Source organism: Rutilus rutilus (genome assembly GCF_951802725.1).
Source record: "Rutilus rutilus genome assembly, chromosome: 18".
NCBI classification, from domain to species: Eukaryota; Metazoa; Chordata; class Actinopteri; order Cypriniformes; family Leuciscidae; genus Rutilus; species Rutilus rutilus.
Window position 1 is genome coordinate 12318823 of NC_140231.1, and position 19199 is coordinate 12338021.

The 19199-nt window shown below is 38.4% G+C and overlaps 1 protein-coding gene across 5 annotated transcripts in view; it reads left to right on the top strand.

Annotated features, from left to right (window-relative positions):
* The window catches only part of ebf1b (EBF transcription factor 1b), a 130994-nt gene that overhangs the window by 88795 nt on the left and 23000 nt on the right, over positions 1-19199 (top strand). For all 5 annotated transcript variants that reach the window (XM_084388064.1, XM_084388063.1, XM_084388065.1 and 2 more), the window contains exons 9-10: positions 6907-7037; positions 10643-10769. In XM_084388064.1, coding sequence (XP_084244190.1) covers positions 6907-7037; positions 10643-10769 — 258 coding nt within the window. The remainder of the gene's footprint in view (positions 1-6906; positions 7038-10642; positions 10770-19199) is intronic.

Consider the following 19199-nt stretch of genomic DNA (forward strand, 5'->3'; position numbering starts at 1 on the left):
GCTGTCGGAGTCGTCTGTGAGCTTTGGCCTTTTAAGTCACTTCTCCAGTGGTGCGGAGAGAGTAAAAGATGAAGCAGAGATTAATTAAAGAGCTAACCTGTGCCCTCCCTCATTCCTTTAACCCATCTGCAGAAATGACTATGGTGGTGTTTAATTGAATACAGAGGATGAGATTTATGCATAAAGCCAGATACATTAAATCCAAATGCACAGATTTTTAAGTATGGGGCAGAACCATGGTAACACCATGGTACTAAATGATTAGCATATTCTATGGTACTCCAATGTACTTCTAAATATGTATACATTACCATGGTACATATGAACAAACGTTAACCGTTTCTTATGTGTATAGACTCGACTCCAATAGACTTGATTCCAATAATGTTTGTTGCTAAGCTAACAGCATCATTCCCCTGTAAGTATAAAAATACAAACACATGAATATTAGGTAAATACCTGATCTTTTCAACTTCAAGTATAATCAGAATTTCTTCATCTTTTCACCGTCTTAGAGGATTTTTTTTTTTGCAAACTACTTTATGCTAATAGAAGTTTAGCTTTAGCACACATTACATTGTTTGCATCTGAAATCGCCCTCTCATTCACTGTTCCCTACATTACTCCACTAATATAGTCCACTGAATGAGTGAATGAAAACGAGTGAGAGAATTTGGACACTGCTGTTGAGTGTTTATCGGCGGTACACTCATTATTGTGTTATGTGACAGAATAAGTGCTCTCGAAATTGTCCATAATGGTTTCGGATACCAATACAAATGGCTGCAAAATACAAATTAAAGCATTTCTGATGATCATTGGTCTCCTCTGTGTTTGGTTCATCACTCAGAAGTTTATTTTGTCCTTGGCTACTTCCTGTTGGCAGATGTGGCAAATTCTGTTGTTATTGAAAAACGTATGCTTTTAAGGCACACTGCACATTCATTGTCAGTATACATTCCCCTTGATATCCTGCTGACGTAATGCAGCGGAAAATCCCACTTTTGACACCACATCCATCACAATCAATTACTGATGACTAACAGTTTGCTTAAATAATGTATGTTGAAAATTGTTACTCATTCTTACTCATTCTCTTGAAAGTAAAAAGCCATTTCATGGCTCTTAAAAAGCAGGAAGCAAGTCTTTCCCTCAAAAGGGTGTTTGTCTTGGATTATCTGTTTGTTTTATCATATGGCTGTAGAGTCTCTTGGTGGAGTTTAGCTTTAGCATTAGCGTCAGCTTTCCCAGAGCCCATCTGTGCAAGTCCGAGCCCACGTTGACGTGCTTTACAAAGATGCTTGAAGTATTTATCTAGACGCCCGACCAATCCAATCAGTGTCCCATTTAGCCTGTCAAGGATTTAGATGTCCAGGGAAATTTGTTGGATCTGGATGGAAGAACAGAACATATGATGTGGTGATTTACGGTCGTGGATGAATATGGTGTGATAAGCTGTGATGGTCTCTTGGGGTCTGTTGCCGCGTGCTGGCGGCATCAAGCGCTATCAGGAGGTCTGTTTGCATTTGGATGAAAGACAGAAAGTACAGATTTACAGATTGTACTGACAGTAGGCCTCTGTTTTTTTATTATTATTATTGTTATTTTGGTTAGGGTTTCAGTTTATTGCATTTCAGATGGATATGCTCAGGACAACTTTAATTAGTGGTGCTTGTTAAGGTTTTGTTTGTCTGTTTGGCGAATCTCACAGCCAATTGTGCTGCAATTTTTTTCGTGTAGCTTCTATTAGATTTAGTGGTATATGGTTTATAAAGGTGGTCCAGATTGAATTACAAGAGAAGGGATGATATTAATTGCGGTTATCATGGTTGAGATTCTAATGGGCCCTGGAATGTTTCATTAAGGCAACAGCAGTGAGAATGAACTCAATGGGGGCAACTTCGACAACAACTGGCTGGATGTATTTATCTCCTGGAGCTGTAGGTTGGTGTGTGACCCCAAATACTCCAGCCTACAGCATTAAATGAGTTTATAAGAAAGGGAAAGCAGGAAAAATGGCTCAGCTGAATGCATCCCAGCGGAAGACAGTCTCTCTGTCCCAGAGCACCAAGCACAAACCCTAGGGACACGGAAAGGGGATGCAATCTGTCCATGGTCTGCACTAATGTGTATGTGTGCGCTACACACCTTATGTGGGCAGTGATTTTATATTCACTGTTTTGTTTCTGTGTTTGTCCGTACAGATTTTAGTTTTTAGTCATCTAATTGGATTTATTTAATTTTATTTAGCTGTATTTACTTTTAAATGTATTGACTTGATGGACAAATCAAACACACCACCTTTCTAAAGCCAAGCTCCACCAGTTGAGCTACTGGAACTATTGTTTTATTATTATTGCTGTAATGAATATTAAGAATATTATTAATATTAATCATTCAGATTGTTAATAAGGTCATTCCTGGTTTGCAGTGCCTGTGAAATAAATATCTTCACATGACGGCGTCACCTTGAATTAACTTTTACCATTTTGTGACATTTTTATAAACTATTGAGTACTTATTTTTTGTAGTTTTATCAAACAGCATGGGATGTTTTACCACAGAACAGCCCAGAATTCTTATTGTGATATAAGAAAACAGCCCCCCCTCCAAAAAGTAATTTCCTGGAGGATGTTGTCTTAAGGAACCAACTGTAGTTATTTAAATGGATTTTGCTTAATTAAGACTAACAGGATTGAAAGTGTATTTGACAACAGGACAAACCCTTAAACTGATTACCAATTATGATAACAAACACTTTCTTGAAATGATCTTGAAATTCCCCCCCTAATTCTCTTAAATGTTAAATTGTAATTTTACAATGTAAAATTGTGAGTTGAGTATTTCATCCAAAATATTAAGACATGAATGGACATGTACTGCATAACAGAAATTGCCTAATATTTATCTGCTTAATTGTAACTTTTGTTGTGTTTTGGTGCTGTATTGTGTCTATCAAAGTGTAATTACTCAAATGTGTGTTGCCCTGTGTTCGTACCTCTGTCTTTTGCTTTTGTGTTTTGTGTGCGAGACTTTTTACATTGCAAATTAAGTGTGTGTGTGTGTGTGTGTATGTGTCGGAGCAGCATGGTGAGCAGATGGCTTAGAGAAAGCCACAGAAAGTTTAATCCTATCAGATGGATTCATGCGTCTCCATCTGCTTAATCCAGCTACCATTTCAGCCTCCGCCAAAAACCTCCACTCACGCCAAGATTACCGCCACAGATTGCACCTCATCTTCCCTACTTTACCACCCCACCAAACGCCAAAGTGTGTGCGCATGTGTCTCATTTCACCCTCCAGGTCTGGATTTTTTTTTTTTTTTTTTTTAGCATCTGACATAATCATGACATGTAAAAAGAGAAGATTAACATGTGTTTACAGAACACGAGTAGTTGTTCTTTTCAGTAATCTAAAGCTGCTTGTGATTAGGATTTAGGGATGTTTTTCAAATTACAAAACGGAAAAAATATAAATATTGGCCACAGATTAAGCTTTTGGCCTTTGAACTTTTAAATATGATAGCTTTTTGGAATTTAATAAACAAATGATTGATTTTTCAAAAATGTCCTTTGTATTAGAGAGTCCAGATGGTTTTTTTTTATGTTCAATAGAACATTACTCAATGAATTAGTTTCCAAATTACTGATGTTTATTATAACAAATATACAGTATATACATGGTGCTTGGCACATAATAAAAATAATAGCTAATTTTAAAAAACACTATTGATATTATTATAGTTAATTATAGTAATGATATCCATGATCATATCCATGAAATATCATGGAAACTGCAAAATAAATGGAAATTTATGGACATATTTCCAAGAATTCGAGCACTTCCACACATCTTTTATTAATATTTAGGTTCATCTGAGTAATAATTATAAGAATTCTACAGATTTGCCTGTAAAAAAAGTGCAGAAAAAGGTAACTGAATACTATTTCGATGGTTCACTTTAGACATTCTACTAACTATGTAACTTTGCAACTATATGTCATCTACCAGTCATTAGAGTATTGGTAGACTGTTAGGTTAGGGTTCGATTTGTAGAATAAGTTGACGTAGTTGCAAAGTTACTTATAGTCAGTAGAATGTCTGTTGGGGAACTATCAAATTAAAGTGTTACAGTACCTACATTTTTGCCGTTTTTAAGGTAGACATGAAACACTGTTTGTGCTTGTTTTGTTGGACCTCATGAATACTATCATTGGGCAACATGTTTGACATGTTTCTCACGCCACTTGACTGTTTATATTCACTGTAACTTCGGTCTTTTAATGATTCCACCAGTTTTCCAATGTGTCATCAGCAGCCCTTAGCGAGACAGCTGAGCTTAGCCTAGCAAGGATACAATATATCTTACCCCACTTGCATCTCACAGCGTGTGGATCTAACAGTCGTGCTGGCCCATCACAACTCGTCCTCTCTTTATATCTCATTACTGTGAGTGACGCTTTGGCATTTGGGAGCTAAATGCAGGTAAACGCCGGCTGGCTAAATTGCTTTCTTTGCCCCCTGCTAGCACGAGACTCCGCGTCTCGGAGGGGAGCAGACAGCTCTAATAAGCAAACTGACCTTTCTCCGTGGTGGTCCCTTTCTCACTCAGCCCCTGATCCACGGCCGCCGCGGAGAGCAACAAACAGAACACGCTAAACGAGCTGCTATACCTCGACGCCGGTGACAAAAACACGTGTCTCCTACTGCAGGAGGCCTAAGGTCACCTTATCTACACGGAGAACGTACAAACACGCATTAATGTTAAATTCTACTCTTAGGACACTAGAAGAATTGATATTCGTGACAATTTGGTCATTTTGTTAAGTTGTCTTTTTAACCAAATAACAATTTGGAATCTTTTTCAAGATCTTCTGACATTCTCACTTGTTTCACTAGTGTTCAATTTTACGAAAAATCATTCCTGTGGGCACTTTTGGCCATGTGGACTTGGGAAATAAAGTTTCTTAACACACATTTTTCACACTCTCACTAATTTATTTCATTTATCCTCTAACAATGCAACACAGGAGAATTGTTATTTTTGTTCTTTTTTTGTGAAATGTCATTAAAGGTACACTCTCAGAAAAAAAAGGTACACTTTTTTCAAAAGGTACACCTTTGTACCTAAAGAGTGCATTTAAGTCCCTCAAAGGTATTGGTACCAAACATGTACATATTGGTACCAAACGTGTACATATTAGTACCTAAATGGTACATATTAGAACCCTTTTGAAGGGTGCTGTCCCAGTGACAGCTTTTGTACCTTTTTTTTCTGAGAGTGTAGGGTAGGCAATTTTCGGAGTGGCTAGCAATAGCAAGTTAGCTTTGAAAGCATGAGATCCCACCCTCCCTTCAGAGCGTCTCCAAAGCCACGCCTTCTTCAAAACACATGAACGCACACAGAGTTTGCAAAGCGTCACGAGACGAGAGACGGCGTTAAACTACCTCATGTCTCAAAGCACATAACGTTACAATAATAATGAACATAAACAACTTAAAGAGCACTGACCTGTACCACCTGATTCATTTCGGCTTTGATAGTGTTGTCATTGAAACGCATAAATTCGAGTCACGAACCGCTCCGAGTTTCCATCTCTTCCAAATGACAGTAGTTATGGCTTGAACGCACCATAAGCTTGTTGATTTGGTTCAGGAGGAACTGTAGAAAGTGGCTGCTGTTTCAGCGCTCAGTGACTGACTTCTGTCTAACTCTACATAGCATGAAACGCACTGATGACGTGTGATGTTTGCGCGAGCAGGTGCGCGGAGGTATGGAAATACATACATTGATAGGCAGGTAGGACATTTTATGGTCTTACGCCTTCCACAGAATATATATATACATATAAATACATTTAGACCACTTAACTTAGTGATTGCTATCAGGATGTGATTGATTGGAAATTATCAAAACAATTGATCAAAATTATTTCTTTCACACAATACATGCTAATGCTTATTCAACTCTTTGTTTAGAATATCACAATATCTAAAACGTTTCTGACTGAATTTTATACTTAAAGATAAAGATTGAAAGTCTGGATCTGGGACAAGAGTAAAACAATAAATACATAAAAAGGCATTAAGTAGCCAAAATAACAACAACAGCAGCAGCAGCAGCAAAAAACATAAAGGCATGATAAAAAGGTGAAATCTGTTTTCAAATTTTTTTTTTTAAACAACCCCTGGGACATAGAAAGTGCAACATAAATAGTTTAAGAAACCTAAAAACCATTCTCAGAAACCTGTGCTAAATCGCTGCATAAATATTTCAAATGACTCTATCGTCAACCATGAAATATGGCCTAGTAACAAATGAATCGTAGTACGTATTGGACATTGCATCCTTCTAGCTAAAAGAGTAAATCTTTTGGCAGTCTGGCCCATAATTTGAGGCATTGTCTCACTGTTCTGCTACAACTGAAGCATTTCCTTGCTATGCCCTCAAAGTGTGGCTATGCAGCTCAGGAGTAGTGTTGGATGGAAATTCCATGTAAGTGATCCTTTGTTTTTATGCCTAATGTGTGCTATGAGAGCTGTGAAAACCACCAACACTTTTCCAGAGCGTGTGGTATGGGACTCTTAGTTGGATCCAGCTGTGTGAGTTTTCTCTGTGACATTTGTGTGTTTTTGGTTTCCTGCACTGGCCTTGAAATAAGAGACTGAGAGGTGTCGAGACTTCCCTCAGAGCCCAGGAAATAAACTACATTCAAGTGACACCTTCAACCCTGAAATCTGCATCCACCACACTGATGTTGATCTTGAATGTGAAGAAGTTCTCAATAAAACTTCTAATCATGGACAAGCAATGCTAGTGTTGGGTCACTACAGTACACTACTAAGCATAAACTTTTTTTCTTTTCTCTTTCCTCCAAATTGGTCCTGTGGTGTTTCTGGACGCAGCTGCACCTTGTATCAAAGCCATCAGTCCCAGTGAAGGCTGGACAACAGGAGGTGCCACTGTCATCATCATTGGAGACAACTTCTTTGATGGACTGCAGGTCATCTTCGGCACCATGTTGGTCTGGAGTGAGGTAAGCTTACAAGTCATTCCTATCTGTCCAGCAGAACTTTGGATTTTCTCACTGATTGTTGCTACAATTTCATTATAATAATAGGTGTTTGTTCATAAAGCGTGGTTCTAGTCATTTTTGAATATTTGCATTGATACTGAAACATACTTATTGACATATACAGGAACATATTGACAGCATCTATATACTTGAAGTCGGCATGAAACAGAAATTGAGAGTCTTTTTCTCCATGTTTTGATCCAAGTGAAACGGCTTACATTCATTAAAAATTACTATGTTGATTTGATTTGATTTGATTAATGGCATTGATTAATATATATTATAACTTAAGAACTGATTAAGGATGAGGTTAGTTTTGGGGCTCAAATATACACTTCCCGGCCAAAAAAGTTGCTATTTGTATATGACTGGATCATTATTGCAGTGATTATTATGTTTCTAGCATGTTATATGTTTGGCAACTTTTCTTCTAACCCTAATTGATGGAGTGTGTAGCTTTTCATTTCTTAAACAAGCATGTAGGAAGACACATCATGGCCATATTCCAGGATGACAATGTCAAGATTCATCAAGGCTCATATTGTGAAAGAATGGTTGGGAGGAGCATTAAGGATCATTTTCACACATGAAAAGTCATAAAAGTCCAGACCTTAAATTCATTGAAAGTCTTTGGGATGTGCTGGAGGAGACTTTACAGAGTGCTCGACTCTTGCATTGTCAATACACGATTGTAACCACAAATTGATGCACCTCTTGATGGAAATAACTATCTAAAATGATCACATAAAAAGTGATAATAGTGATGCAAAAAGACAAAATAGACATACCAAGTAATAATTATTAGACACAAATTAATAATTGTGAGATAATATTAACCTTAAGTCAGCTTTTTTTTTTTTTTTTTTATCTAATAATTATTACTTGGAATGTCTATTTTCTCTTTTGAGTTGAATTGAGAGTTTTCTCAATGGATTAGTCAAAGTTCAAATAGACTAGATTTAGTTTAGCTTAACAAAAGCCCTCCTGTGTTGTTATTTAAATAGCTTATTTAAAGCCATCACCTTTCACCCATTCTCCTATCAGAATACATTAACGTTACGTTAGGCTGACATTATGCAGGTGATTAAGTTACTGTGCTTAAGTGATTGAGAAATGTAATACTTTTAATAGCTACTCAATTGTTTTGACATATCTTTGTACAAGAAACTGAGCAGCTTGTGTAACACTGGCTAACTGCTCAATTACACCGGGTTTAAAGATGCTCAAATCAGTGGTGGTAAATCACATACACAAACACATTGATCTAGAGTGTTTTAGAGTACTTCTCTCTTCAGACAGCCACTCTTCATGTGCACTACTGAGTGTTCATCACAGCACCAACCCTGATACAATTTTCCCACTGCATACTCAACAAACCTCTTTGATCTGTTGATGCTAAGTGCTATTAGCTTTCAGAGAAACAAGCTAATGAATGTGTGTGTGTGTGTGTGTGTGTGTGTGTGTGTGGTTATGATGAACTGCATCTGGTAACGATTAAATACACTGTGCTGAAATCTCCCTATAGCGGTTCCTGTGGACCTCGTAACCTTGTGACCTTTACCTCCTGACCCCATGACCCCCATACACGGGGGGCCCATCAAGAGCCACGTAGTTGCCTTCAGCTGCAGTGCCAGTGGGGATCTGATTACTACAGATAGCATCTAACGAGGGAGGAAGAGAATAAGAGCAGGGGAGGGTCCAAGGAAGATCTTTTTCTTTCATTCTTTTCGACTCTACATAGGCAGCAACTCAGAGGCAATTTACTTACAGTTGATTGCAGAACAGTTTGACATTAGCATGTCGCTAAGCTAACATGACACTCCAATAGGCATAAAAACACACAAATACTGGGTAAACTAGTATTTTTTTTAATTAGTTTGATCTATTTTTAGTGATACTTTTAACGATAGTCAGTAATGAATGGATTACACTTGTAGTCAATAGTTGATTTCGGAATAGCACACTAGCATGCTACTCTTACTATTTCTGTCATAGCCTATACCTTAAATAGAATTCATAATAGCATACGAGTATCCATCAACATTTCTCTTGACTCCTTTTGCCATTTTTTTTCACTGTGCATTCTGGGATTGTCTTAATTTGGGAGAAATTAGGTATCTTTAGTGTTGTCAAAAATATCGATATTTCGGTATTGATACTGAAATATCTGAAATGGTACACCGATACCAGCTGCGTGTTCTCACTCTCTCTTCTCTCCGAAACACAACGGTTTTCTCTCACTCACTCGTATCATTCGCTCTGGTTGAATAGTGTTTATATTGCACATAATGTTAGTCATTCCGGCAAGTTTCACGCTCACACCAAAAACGCGCGCACCACTGATCTATATAAGTGCCGCTCTCATAAAGCTGCCTCGAGAGTGAAAATGTTATTTCTTCTTTGGCTTATTACGCTTAAACAGTCAAAAACATACAAAATTGTGTCAAAATGGCCATCTTGCTGATTATTCAGGTGAAAATATTCAGTTTGGAATGTAAATAATTCAGAGAAATGCATGGTGTGTAACAGTATATTGGATCCGTGCATAAGCTCTTAAAGTGACAGCAGCCTAATAAATCAAAGAACAAAAGACAAGGAGAAAAACACCCGCTGCTCTTGACTGAATAACTTTTGTAACTTTAATTGTAAGCATTAATCTGTATTTAAATTTTACAATGAAAACTATCCAGTGTTATTTTACATTTGCATAACACTAGATATCTTAGAAGTCAGCATAATTTAGCTGGCTTCAGTTTGGAAGGCCTTTGCATCCGGAATGCGTCTAATATAGATTAGACATAAATCAGGCTAGGAAGTTCCCTTGTTTACTGGTTTGAAAGCGAGTTTATGACTGTGAGAGACAAATTTTCAAAGAGGACGATGTTTTAGACAACAGCTCAAATGAACCACATGCATATAGACTGAGATGCTGAAAGACAGTGTGCTGTTAATTACGTCTCTGAGGAGCTCCACCTGTCCTCTCCCAGCCTTCATCTACGCCATCCCTTCACCACCCACCATAAACAGCCTGATACTGATTAGACACACATACAAACACACACACATGGCACACACGCAGTCAGATTGTTTACTGATCAGAACTGGATCAAAGAACTTAATCAGCCAGGGCAAATGAACACACAAAACACAACTAGCATCTGCAAACAAATGCTGCCAGAGCTTTTCTCACAACAAACTTCACTCTTCAGAGACTTTTTTCTTTATCAGCTAGTGGTTTTTAGTGGATCTATGGAGTCAGTTCCTCTCAAATGCCTGTTGCCTTTCAAGTCACATGTCAGGATAGTCAATTATGAAGGATTTGGGACTGTGTTTGTTGGCACACCATCATTTTAGTCGAGTCACATGGCATTTACAGCTCTGATGATTGGCTCAAAACAACCTGGCTGCATAACTGAGTGCCCATGAGCAAAGATGGCCGATTTCAATTCTCACACTTCCTGTGGCAGCCGAGCAACTGCCATTGAGGGGAACGTGAATGCTAATGGGTAGCTTTCTCTAGGTATCATAGACCTCCTAACATAATCTCTCTGATTTTCTCTTCACAGCTCATCACACCTCATGCCATCAGAGTTCAGACCCCTCCTCGTCACATCCCTGGGGTGGTAGAGGTCACGCTCTCCTATAAGTCCAAACAGTTTTGCAAAGGCACACCAGGAAGATTCATCTACACAGGTAAGCCGTTTCATCTCAAAACAAGAAAGATGAAACTTTTGACTTGTTTCAAGTATATAAAAACAGGTTGGTCACAGGAGAGGTGTGATTTTACTTTATTAATGTTTATTAATATATATATTATAATAATAATATATATATTTGGACCCTTTCCAAAAAATTTGAATATCATGGAAAAGTTTATTTATTTCCATAATTCCATTCAAAACGTTAAACTTCCATAGATTATAGATTCAGGGCCCACAACTTAAACGATTTCAAGTATTTAGTTGTTCATTTGTACATAATTTGGGCTTCCAGCTCATAAAACCCACGAAAACAGGATTTCATAAAATTTGAATATTACATGAAATCACACAGTAATTACACAGTGATACCATGGTCATTGAACCAGGTTTTGGTTCTTTTGGCAGTGTGGGCAGGTGCAAATCCTGCTGGAAAATGAAGGAAGCATGAAGTGCTCTGAAAACGTCCTGGTAGACGGACGTTGGTCTGTGTTGGTCATCGGCTGGTGTTGGTCCACTGTGCTGTCCACTCAACGCAGCCGTCTACCAGGACATTTTCAGAGCACTTCATGCTTCCTTCAGCAGACAAGCTTTATGGAGATGCTGACTTCATTTTCCAGCAGGATTTGCACCCGCTCACACTGCCAAAAGAACCAAAACCTGGTTCAATGACCATGGTATCACTGTGTAATTACTGTGTGATTTCATGTAATATTCAAATTTTATGAAATCCTGTTTTCGTGGGTTTTATGAGCTGGAAGCCCAAATTATGTACAAATAAACAACTGAATACTTGAAATCATTTAAGTTGTGGGCCCTGAATCTATAATCTATGGAAGTTTAACGTTTTGAATGGAATTATGGAAATAAATAAACTTTTCCATGATATTCTAATTTTTTGGAAAGGTTCTGTATATATATATATATATATTAGAGTGATGATATATTTTATTTATTATATTTTATATTTATTTATTACTTTTTTCATATATATATATATATATATATATATATATATATATATAACATTTAAAATTTGAGCATGTTTTCATGTTTATATGTGTATACATTTTTGTTTGATTATTTATGATATATATGGATTATTTGCTATAAGTAGGATTATTGTTGATTTTTTCCTAACGCCTACACACACACACACACACACACACACACATAATCCCGCTCCATTAAGAAGTACGGCTTTGTTAGCTTAATTACTGTTGATGGAGAAAATATAACAGCTAATGCTCATAAAACCTGTTACAATCAAGGAAGTAAACAAGCTGCACTTTATAGGCCTCCATATTGAAACTATTTAAACAGTGAAACAAACTGAGGAACCGTGCAGTTTACATGAAACTATTACTGCGTAAATACACAAACAAACACAAAACTGCCTCAGTTAAGTTTGGCATAGCAGATCTACATGACACAAATGACTGATTTCTCATATAATGTGTACACTGTTGGACATGTATGTTTATACACTGTATACAACTGTTAGACAAATTAAATATTTTAAGAGTGTATTTTACAAAGTCCACAGAGCCATCAATTTACATAAAAACACCCACACATACATTTTTTATGTAGTCGTGGTCTAATTTAGTCTTTTTTTTCTAATTTAGTTTTTTTTGGCACTACAATGGCATGTTTTCACAGACTGAGCAGTGAAATTCCTAATAGTAATTCCAATAATTCCAAATTAAATTTGTGCTTAAAACAACAGCATAAAATACTTTGCATTGTCACTAAGAGGTTACGTAAGTGCATTTATTCAGCAACTAGATCCATGTTTGGATTTATTACATTTCATCACTGAGAATGTTTGATCACAGGTTTAGTCACAGTAAACAGTGCAAGCGGCTCTTAAAGGAACACAGACGTATTCATTTAAACAGAATATCTCAAATGGAAACTCCAGTTTACTTGTTTGTCATTGTTTTCAGATAATCGGCAGCACTTTGACAGTGTAGAGAGAGTGTGTGCGCATGGTTGCCAGATTGCAAAGATTAAATAAAACACTGGGCAGAAAATTGATCCTTTTAAGAGAAAAGCTCTGATTGGGGGAGATTTAAGCTTATGACATTTGACGTTTGTACAGCAGACTGTAATATTTTGTTATCGCTTAATGACCTTGGTGTTGTCTCGCTGACTTTTTTCATCATACTTTTCGTTAACAAATTGAACACTATTTGTCGCCAATTACTCCAGTGTTCATGAGACAAAGCAATTGCACTTACCTCATTCTCCAACCCGATCAATGCCTTCTTCCATGAGGTCAAAGGTCAGCTCGCTGGTTAATTTCATGGTTATTTTATTCTGTTGCTTTTTGTTTGTACGTCCTCGCTGGTGTTAAATCATCACCCACACCCACACAAACAAGAGGACACACTTGAAAGTGATTCTAAATCAAAGGCGAAATAAAAGAGAAAAATAGCTGATCTGGTGCGCAGATGGATCTTTTGAGAGGGCGACGGACTCGTTCCAGTGAGAAAGTGAGAGGGAAATGTGCGTCCACAGAAGTTAAGTGCCACGATAGACATGGTTAAAGAGTTGTAGGTGGCAACCAGTGACATTCAAAGGGAGACACAGATGGCAAATTTATTATTTAATTTATTTCACCCACTGCTATCAGTAATTTCTCTCAAACACATTCAGAATTCTTTTGGAAGTAGAAGCAAATGTAGTGAAATTCATGCCTTTTAGCATCAATCTTCAAACTTCAAACGGGTAACATTCAGCTTTTTAAACTTACGGCAACTGTTACCTTGAAAATGAACTCAAGTTGGCACCTTTTGGGGCATCACCAACGTTAAGCAACTGGCACACGAAGATGGCAGCTGGCATGGGTATTAGAAGTACCCAGCAGACAGCTGGCGATGCTAATCAGCCTCTGTTAGCCGAGGCCACTAGCAAAGGCTATTTGCATAGAACACTAGCAAGAACTCAGAACTAATTGAATCAATACAGGCAAAGCCACGGACGCCTCCCGCCAGTCTCTGGCTGGGCATTAATCAATGACTACCTGGAAACTACAACTGCAGTCAGAATCCATAAATGGCTAAATCAGTCAACCACAACAAGAACATAAGTTGAATGTAAGGTCTTGCAGACAACGACACAAGAAAATCTGTGCTTTTTATGTGAGAAATACATCTCAAGATTTGTTTTTGATTTTTTTGTAACACAATTAAGTTACAAAACAGAGATTTTATTTGTTGTTAAACAGTTAGACAGAACACAAAGGAATAAAAAAAGAAGGCACATTGTTCTCATACAAGTACATGCAATACACTTGAGATACTTTCCCGGCTAAGTGGTTTATGGTTCAAACTGGTCTAGCTTATCTCCCACCATGGTAAACGTCTCGGTTACGTATGTTACCCTCGTTCCCTGAAGGAGGGAGCGGGGAGGTAGTCGGATGTACCGTAGTGATTGGGATCACGCTTAGGGAGCCTGTCATCTTCGAGTATTGAAAAAACGAGCCAATGCACATTGGAATGCGAGATTTGCATCTCGCGCTCCGCCCCGCAGCGTGGGTACGGAAGCGGATGTACGCACCACTTGTTTTTCGCTGAGGAGCCGAGTGGGGCCCGGGGTCAGCAGTGATCCAGCACTAGTGGCGACGGGACTACGTCTCTGTTCCCTCCTTCAGGGAACGAGGGTTACATACATAACCGAGACGTTCCCTTTCAGTTCGGTCACGTTCGACGTAGTCGACGGATCACAACATATGGGACCCAGCCTACCACAGGTTCCACCAATACATACGAGTGTTAGGCTTGGCATCGGACGCTCCGCCACGTCTGTTGCCGATGGGTGTGGAGGAACTCAACAGGGTTCGGTTAATGAGGAACTCTACTGGAGCAAGAATGGCGCACATATCCAGTCCATAGGAGGCGAATGGCGCAGTAAGCCAACACTTCGAGCTGTGGCGTTTCGAGGCATCTCAGAGCAAGGTGTACTGCTAGCAACTCGAGGCAGTTGATGTGCCAATGCAGTTGGGGGCCCGCCCAGACTCCCGCTACTGCATGCTCCCCCCGGTGTTGGAGGCATCTGTGGAGACCACAGCATACCTGGACACTTGTTCTAGGGGCAAGTTTCTCCCGGAGAAACGAAGGGGGTTTGGTGGCAGGCCGGGGTGATTGTCACACGGAGCGTGCCGTTCTGCTACGCCCATCTCGGGACTTGGCCCTGAAGCCAGTGCTGAAGCGGTCTCATATGAAGCAATCTGAGTGGCGTTACTGCGGCTGCAGATGCCATATGCCCCAGGAGCCTCTGAAAAAGTTTCAGTGGGACCACTGTTCTGCTCTTGTCAGAATTCAAGCAGTTCAGCACCGACCGGACACGATCCTCTGTGAGAAGTGCCGTTTGGTGGACCGAGGTCAGCTCCTTACCAAAAAAAGAGATCTTCTGCACGGGGGGCGAGTTTGCTCTTTTCTCAGTTGACCCGAAGACCCAACTGACTGATATGCTGGAGCAGCAAGTCACTGTGCTCGCACAACTGCTCCAGAGACTGAGCTGGTATCAGCCAGTTGTCGAGATAGTTAGGGATACGAACACCACGCTCTCTCCACGAACCGGGCCAGGGGGACCAGAGGCACCACAAACGTACCTGGGGTGGGGCAGCGAAGTGGATGACAGGGACCCAACTCGGAAGGCCCGGGGGCGGCCCGAAGTGGGGTCTAAATGTGCGGTGCAACACTTAGCCGTCTCCACAGGTTGGCAGGGGGTGCGTGAGAAGGTGTAATCGGGTCCTCGAACCGCATTTGGCCCTTAAAAATTTAAGGCAACAACTTTTTCACAGTAGAATCGGGGGATGGTGCCATGACCCGGTTGGGAGTGAGGTTATATATAAATATATACATATACATATACATATACATACATATATATATATATATATATATATATATATATATATATATATATATATATATATATATATAATTAATTTACACAATAGTACATAATTGTAATATCAGCCATAACATGAAAAATGTTATTGGTTTATCAGTATCGGCCAGAATTGTACTGTTTCTGCATCCCTATATCTGACTGACCTCAACAGTGGAAATAACTTGGTGACCAGCTAAGACCTGCAAACCACTTTAGTCTGGTTTAAGCTAGTTTTCTTTTTTCAGCAGGGTTTCTCTGTCCGTCTCACTCTCTCATCCTGGTGTTTCAGTTGTACTGGACACCGTATACGATCCCTGGGGACAACCTAATACATCTCATATAATTGACAGTGTAGGTTCTGTGTCACTTCTCAAACTGAATGTCAGCGGTGTGTGTTTGTTAGGAGGAAGTGCAAAGTGCCAATCGATAAACCATTGGAGCAACAGAGACAAATCCTGCCTATGGAACTGCCATAACATTCACAGGAATCATAGAACCAGATCTGAGAAAGAAAGGCCATTTTTCCGTTCAGTTCCCCATTTCACACACTTTCTTCAGTTTCATAATTATGAGATTGATATTTCCAAACAGTGATGCCAGATCACTACTTTACTACTTCCTATCAATACTTTCTTTCAAAGTTGTCATAAACTGCATTTGTAACCCAGTTTACTTCCATGATGAAACAGAATTTCAATCAAATCAGAAATTGATTAGATAGTGTGTGGTTGGAGGAAGGGTTTGAAAAACAAAATTTCATTTCAGAAGTGGAGAAACTTGTTACATTTTGATGAAAGTTAGATAGATACATTTGTGGCTCAATACTTGAGGTTTTTTTTTTTTTACACTAATTTAACCAAACATTGCATTTTAATAGCAAAGCGTTTTTCAGCTGGCTAGACGGGCAGTAATTGGTGACGATAAAAATTCTGGGGGATCTACTGCTGCCAACTAAATGCTTTATTGTCGGAAGGGACGAGCACCTCCAATTAGATTACAGACAATTCCAGGTCACAAGATCGGACTGCAGCCAGATATCTCGACAGCGGCTCGAATTGAGTCTAGCAGTGCTGTAGATTGTAGATGAATCACACACACCAACACACACACTGCTAACAAGACCCCAAAGGACGAGGTTTGAGGCTTTATTATATAACACAGCCCTACTGAAAACAAGTGGAACGCACAATGGAAATACGTTATTAGTCAGCACACCAAGCAGAAAAAAACACCAGAATGGTTTCGTATTTCTCAAAGTAATGAGAAAAGAGCCACTCTAAAGTACTAAAATACTACACATATATTTGTGTAAAGTTCTGTCACGTGAAGAAACATTTCCTTCATTCTGTAAAGAAAGCGTACTTCAAACCAAATTCAGCTGCTATTCCTCTACATCTGCCTCCTACATCTCTTTTACTGCCTGTTGTTTTTTTATCATAAAGATGCAACTTTAGAAAGAAAATAGTGCGGTAGAAAAAGAGCAGGGGGAAAGACAAGAATAAGATTGTTCTCTATTGATCTTAAAGTGGTGTGGCTTGGAAAAAATAACTCATCTATAATAGGGGGGGGTGGGGGGGAATGAAGCAATAATTCAGAGGTATTGAACGCTCCACTGCCGTGGGTATTGATCCCCCAGAGCTCTTGCCTTGAGCTCGTACCTGAAGGGGGGAGTGGTGGGAAGAAGGAGGGAAGGAGGTGAAGAGGGGGAGGGAGGGAAGTGGTGACATTCCCTTGCTCATTACTGCAGTACTATAGCAGGAAAAGGATGAGAGTTTTAGTTAAAGACGATCCATACAGTCATAGTGCTGTCAGAGCCACGGACCTGCTTGTTCCAAGAATAGAATCAGTATTGCTATGATTTGATTTGATAACTTTTCAGTTTGATTTAGTTTGTAGATTTGATTCATACATTCTTGGAAAGCATTGTTTTAGTGAAAGACCCATGCGTCATAGTGTTGCCAGAGCACCGAACCTGCTGGTTGTAGATTCTATTCATTGCGTTTAGTCCCATACAGTAATTTTATGGGTTTTTTTTTTGTGATCCATACACACATAGTTCTGTCAAGGTTTGTGGTCTTCTCATTATAGAACGTAATCAGGTCTTTTATAGATTTGATCTGTTTTATTTAATCATTGACTTTGATTCGTTCAGTTCTTAGCTTGTTCTAAAAAAGTTTTTTAGTGAAAGATGATCCATAGTGTGATAGTGCTGTCAGGCCTCTGGAACTGTTGGCTGTAGAATAGAACAATTTCTTTTATAGATTTGATTCATTTGATTTGATTCAGTTTAATTCTGTTTGTTTGATTTGATTTAGACACTTTAAAAAGAATGTGAAAGACTATCTACAGTATACAGTGTTTGTGCTGCTGGTGGTTCTTGAATGGAATTAATTCTATTATAGATTGAATTAATTTGCTTTGATTTGGTAATTTCCATTTGCTTTTATTTAGCTAGATTCAGTTTGTAGGATTTGATTCAAAATCTAGAATAGAATTGATTTTATTATACAGTTGATTAATTCTCTTTCACTCGATAACCTTGAATTAGATTTTATTTATTTAGTTTGATTTGATTCAATCACTGGTTCTATATGTTCAATGTGCTCAATTAGATGCTCAATTAGTGCTCAATGTTATTAATTTTCACTGAAGTAAGGCATGAATCAGTGGACAAACAAACAATTCTCACATTAGATTCGTTCAAAAATCTTATTTAATAAAAAGTATCTTTTCTTTTTAGATAATTATTTACATGATGTGCCGATTATTTATTCTAATTATTCTGAGAAATTACCCCCAAAAGATCATTTAAAGTCATCATTGTGTTAACTGAGAAAAGCATCAAATAGACATTACAAAAAAAAGTAGATTTAGAAATATTTCTTTATTTGATTCAACATAGAATTTATTACACAAACTTTTAGGCTTCAACGGCCATGATTGTTTTTTCCCAGAAGCTGCATCTGAATTGGTATTCCGATATATTTACAGACCAAACCAGTTACCAACATTCTTCAAAATATATTTTTATGTTCTGCAAAAGAAAGAAAGTCATGCAGGTTTGAAATGACATGAGGGTGAGTAAATGTAAATAAACACAATTTTCATTTCTGGGCAATCTATACCCAAGATATTAAATAAATTTTTTTATGAAATGATACTCTAAATACACTGTAAAAAATTTCTAACCCTCCCAAATCAAAAATTTCAAGTGACCGATAACATCTAAATTTTTCAATTGGCCCAAGTGAAATTCTGTAAATTTAACTTAAGAATTTACAGAATTTCACTTGGGCCAATTGAAAAATTTAGATGTTATCGGTCACTTGAAATTTTTGATTTGGGAGGGTTAGAAATTTTTTACAGTGTAAGAAACTAAAACTGCCTGTAGGTGGCAGTAACTGTCTAAATGAGTAAGCCATTGAGTCGATTCATTCAATTCGTTCAAACGGCTGATTCATTCGGGAATTAAGTAAATGGCTCTCTCTATGAATGGGCCATTGAATCATTGCTTCACCCAATT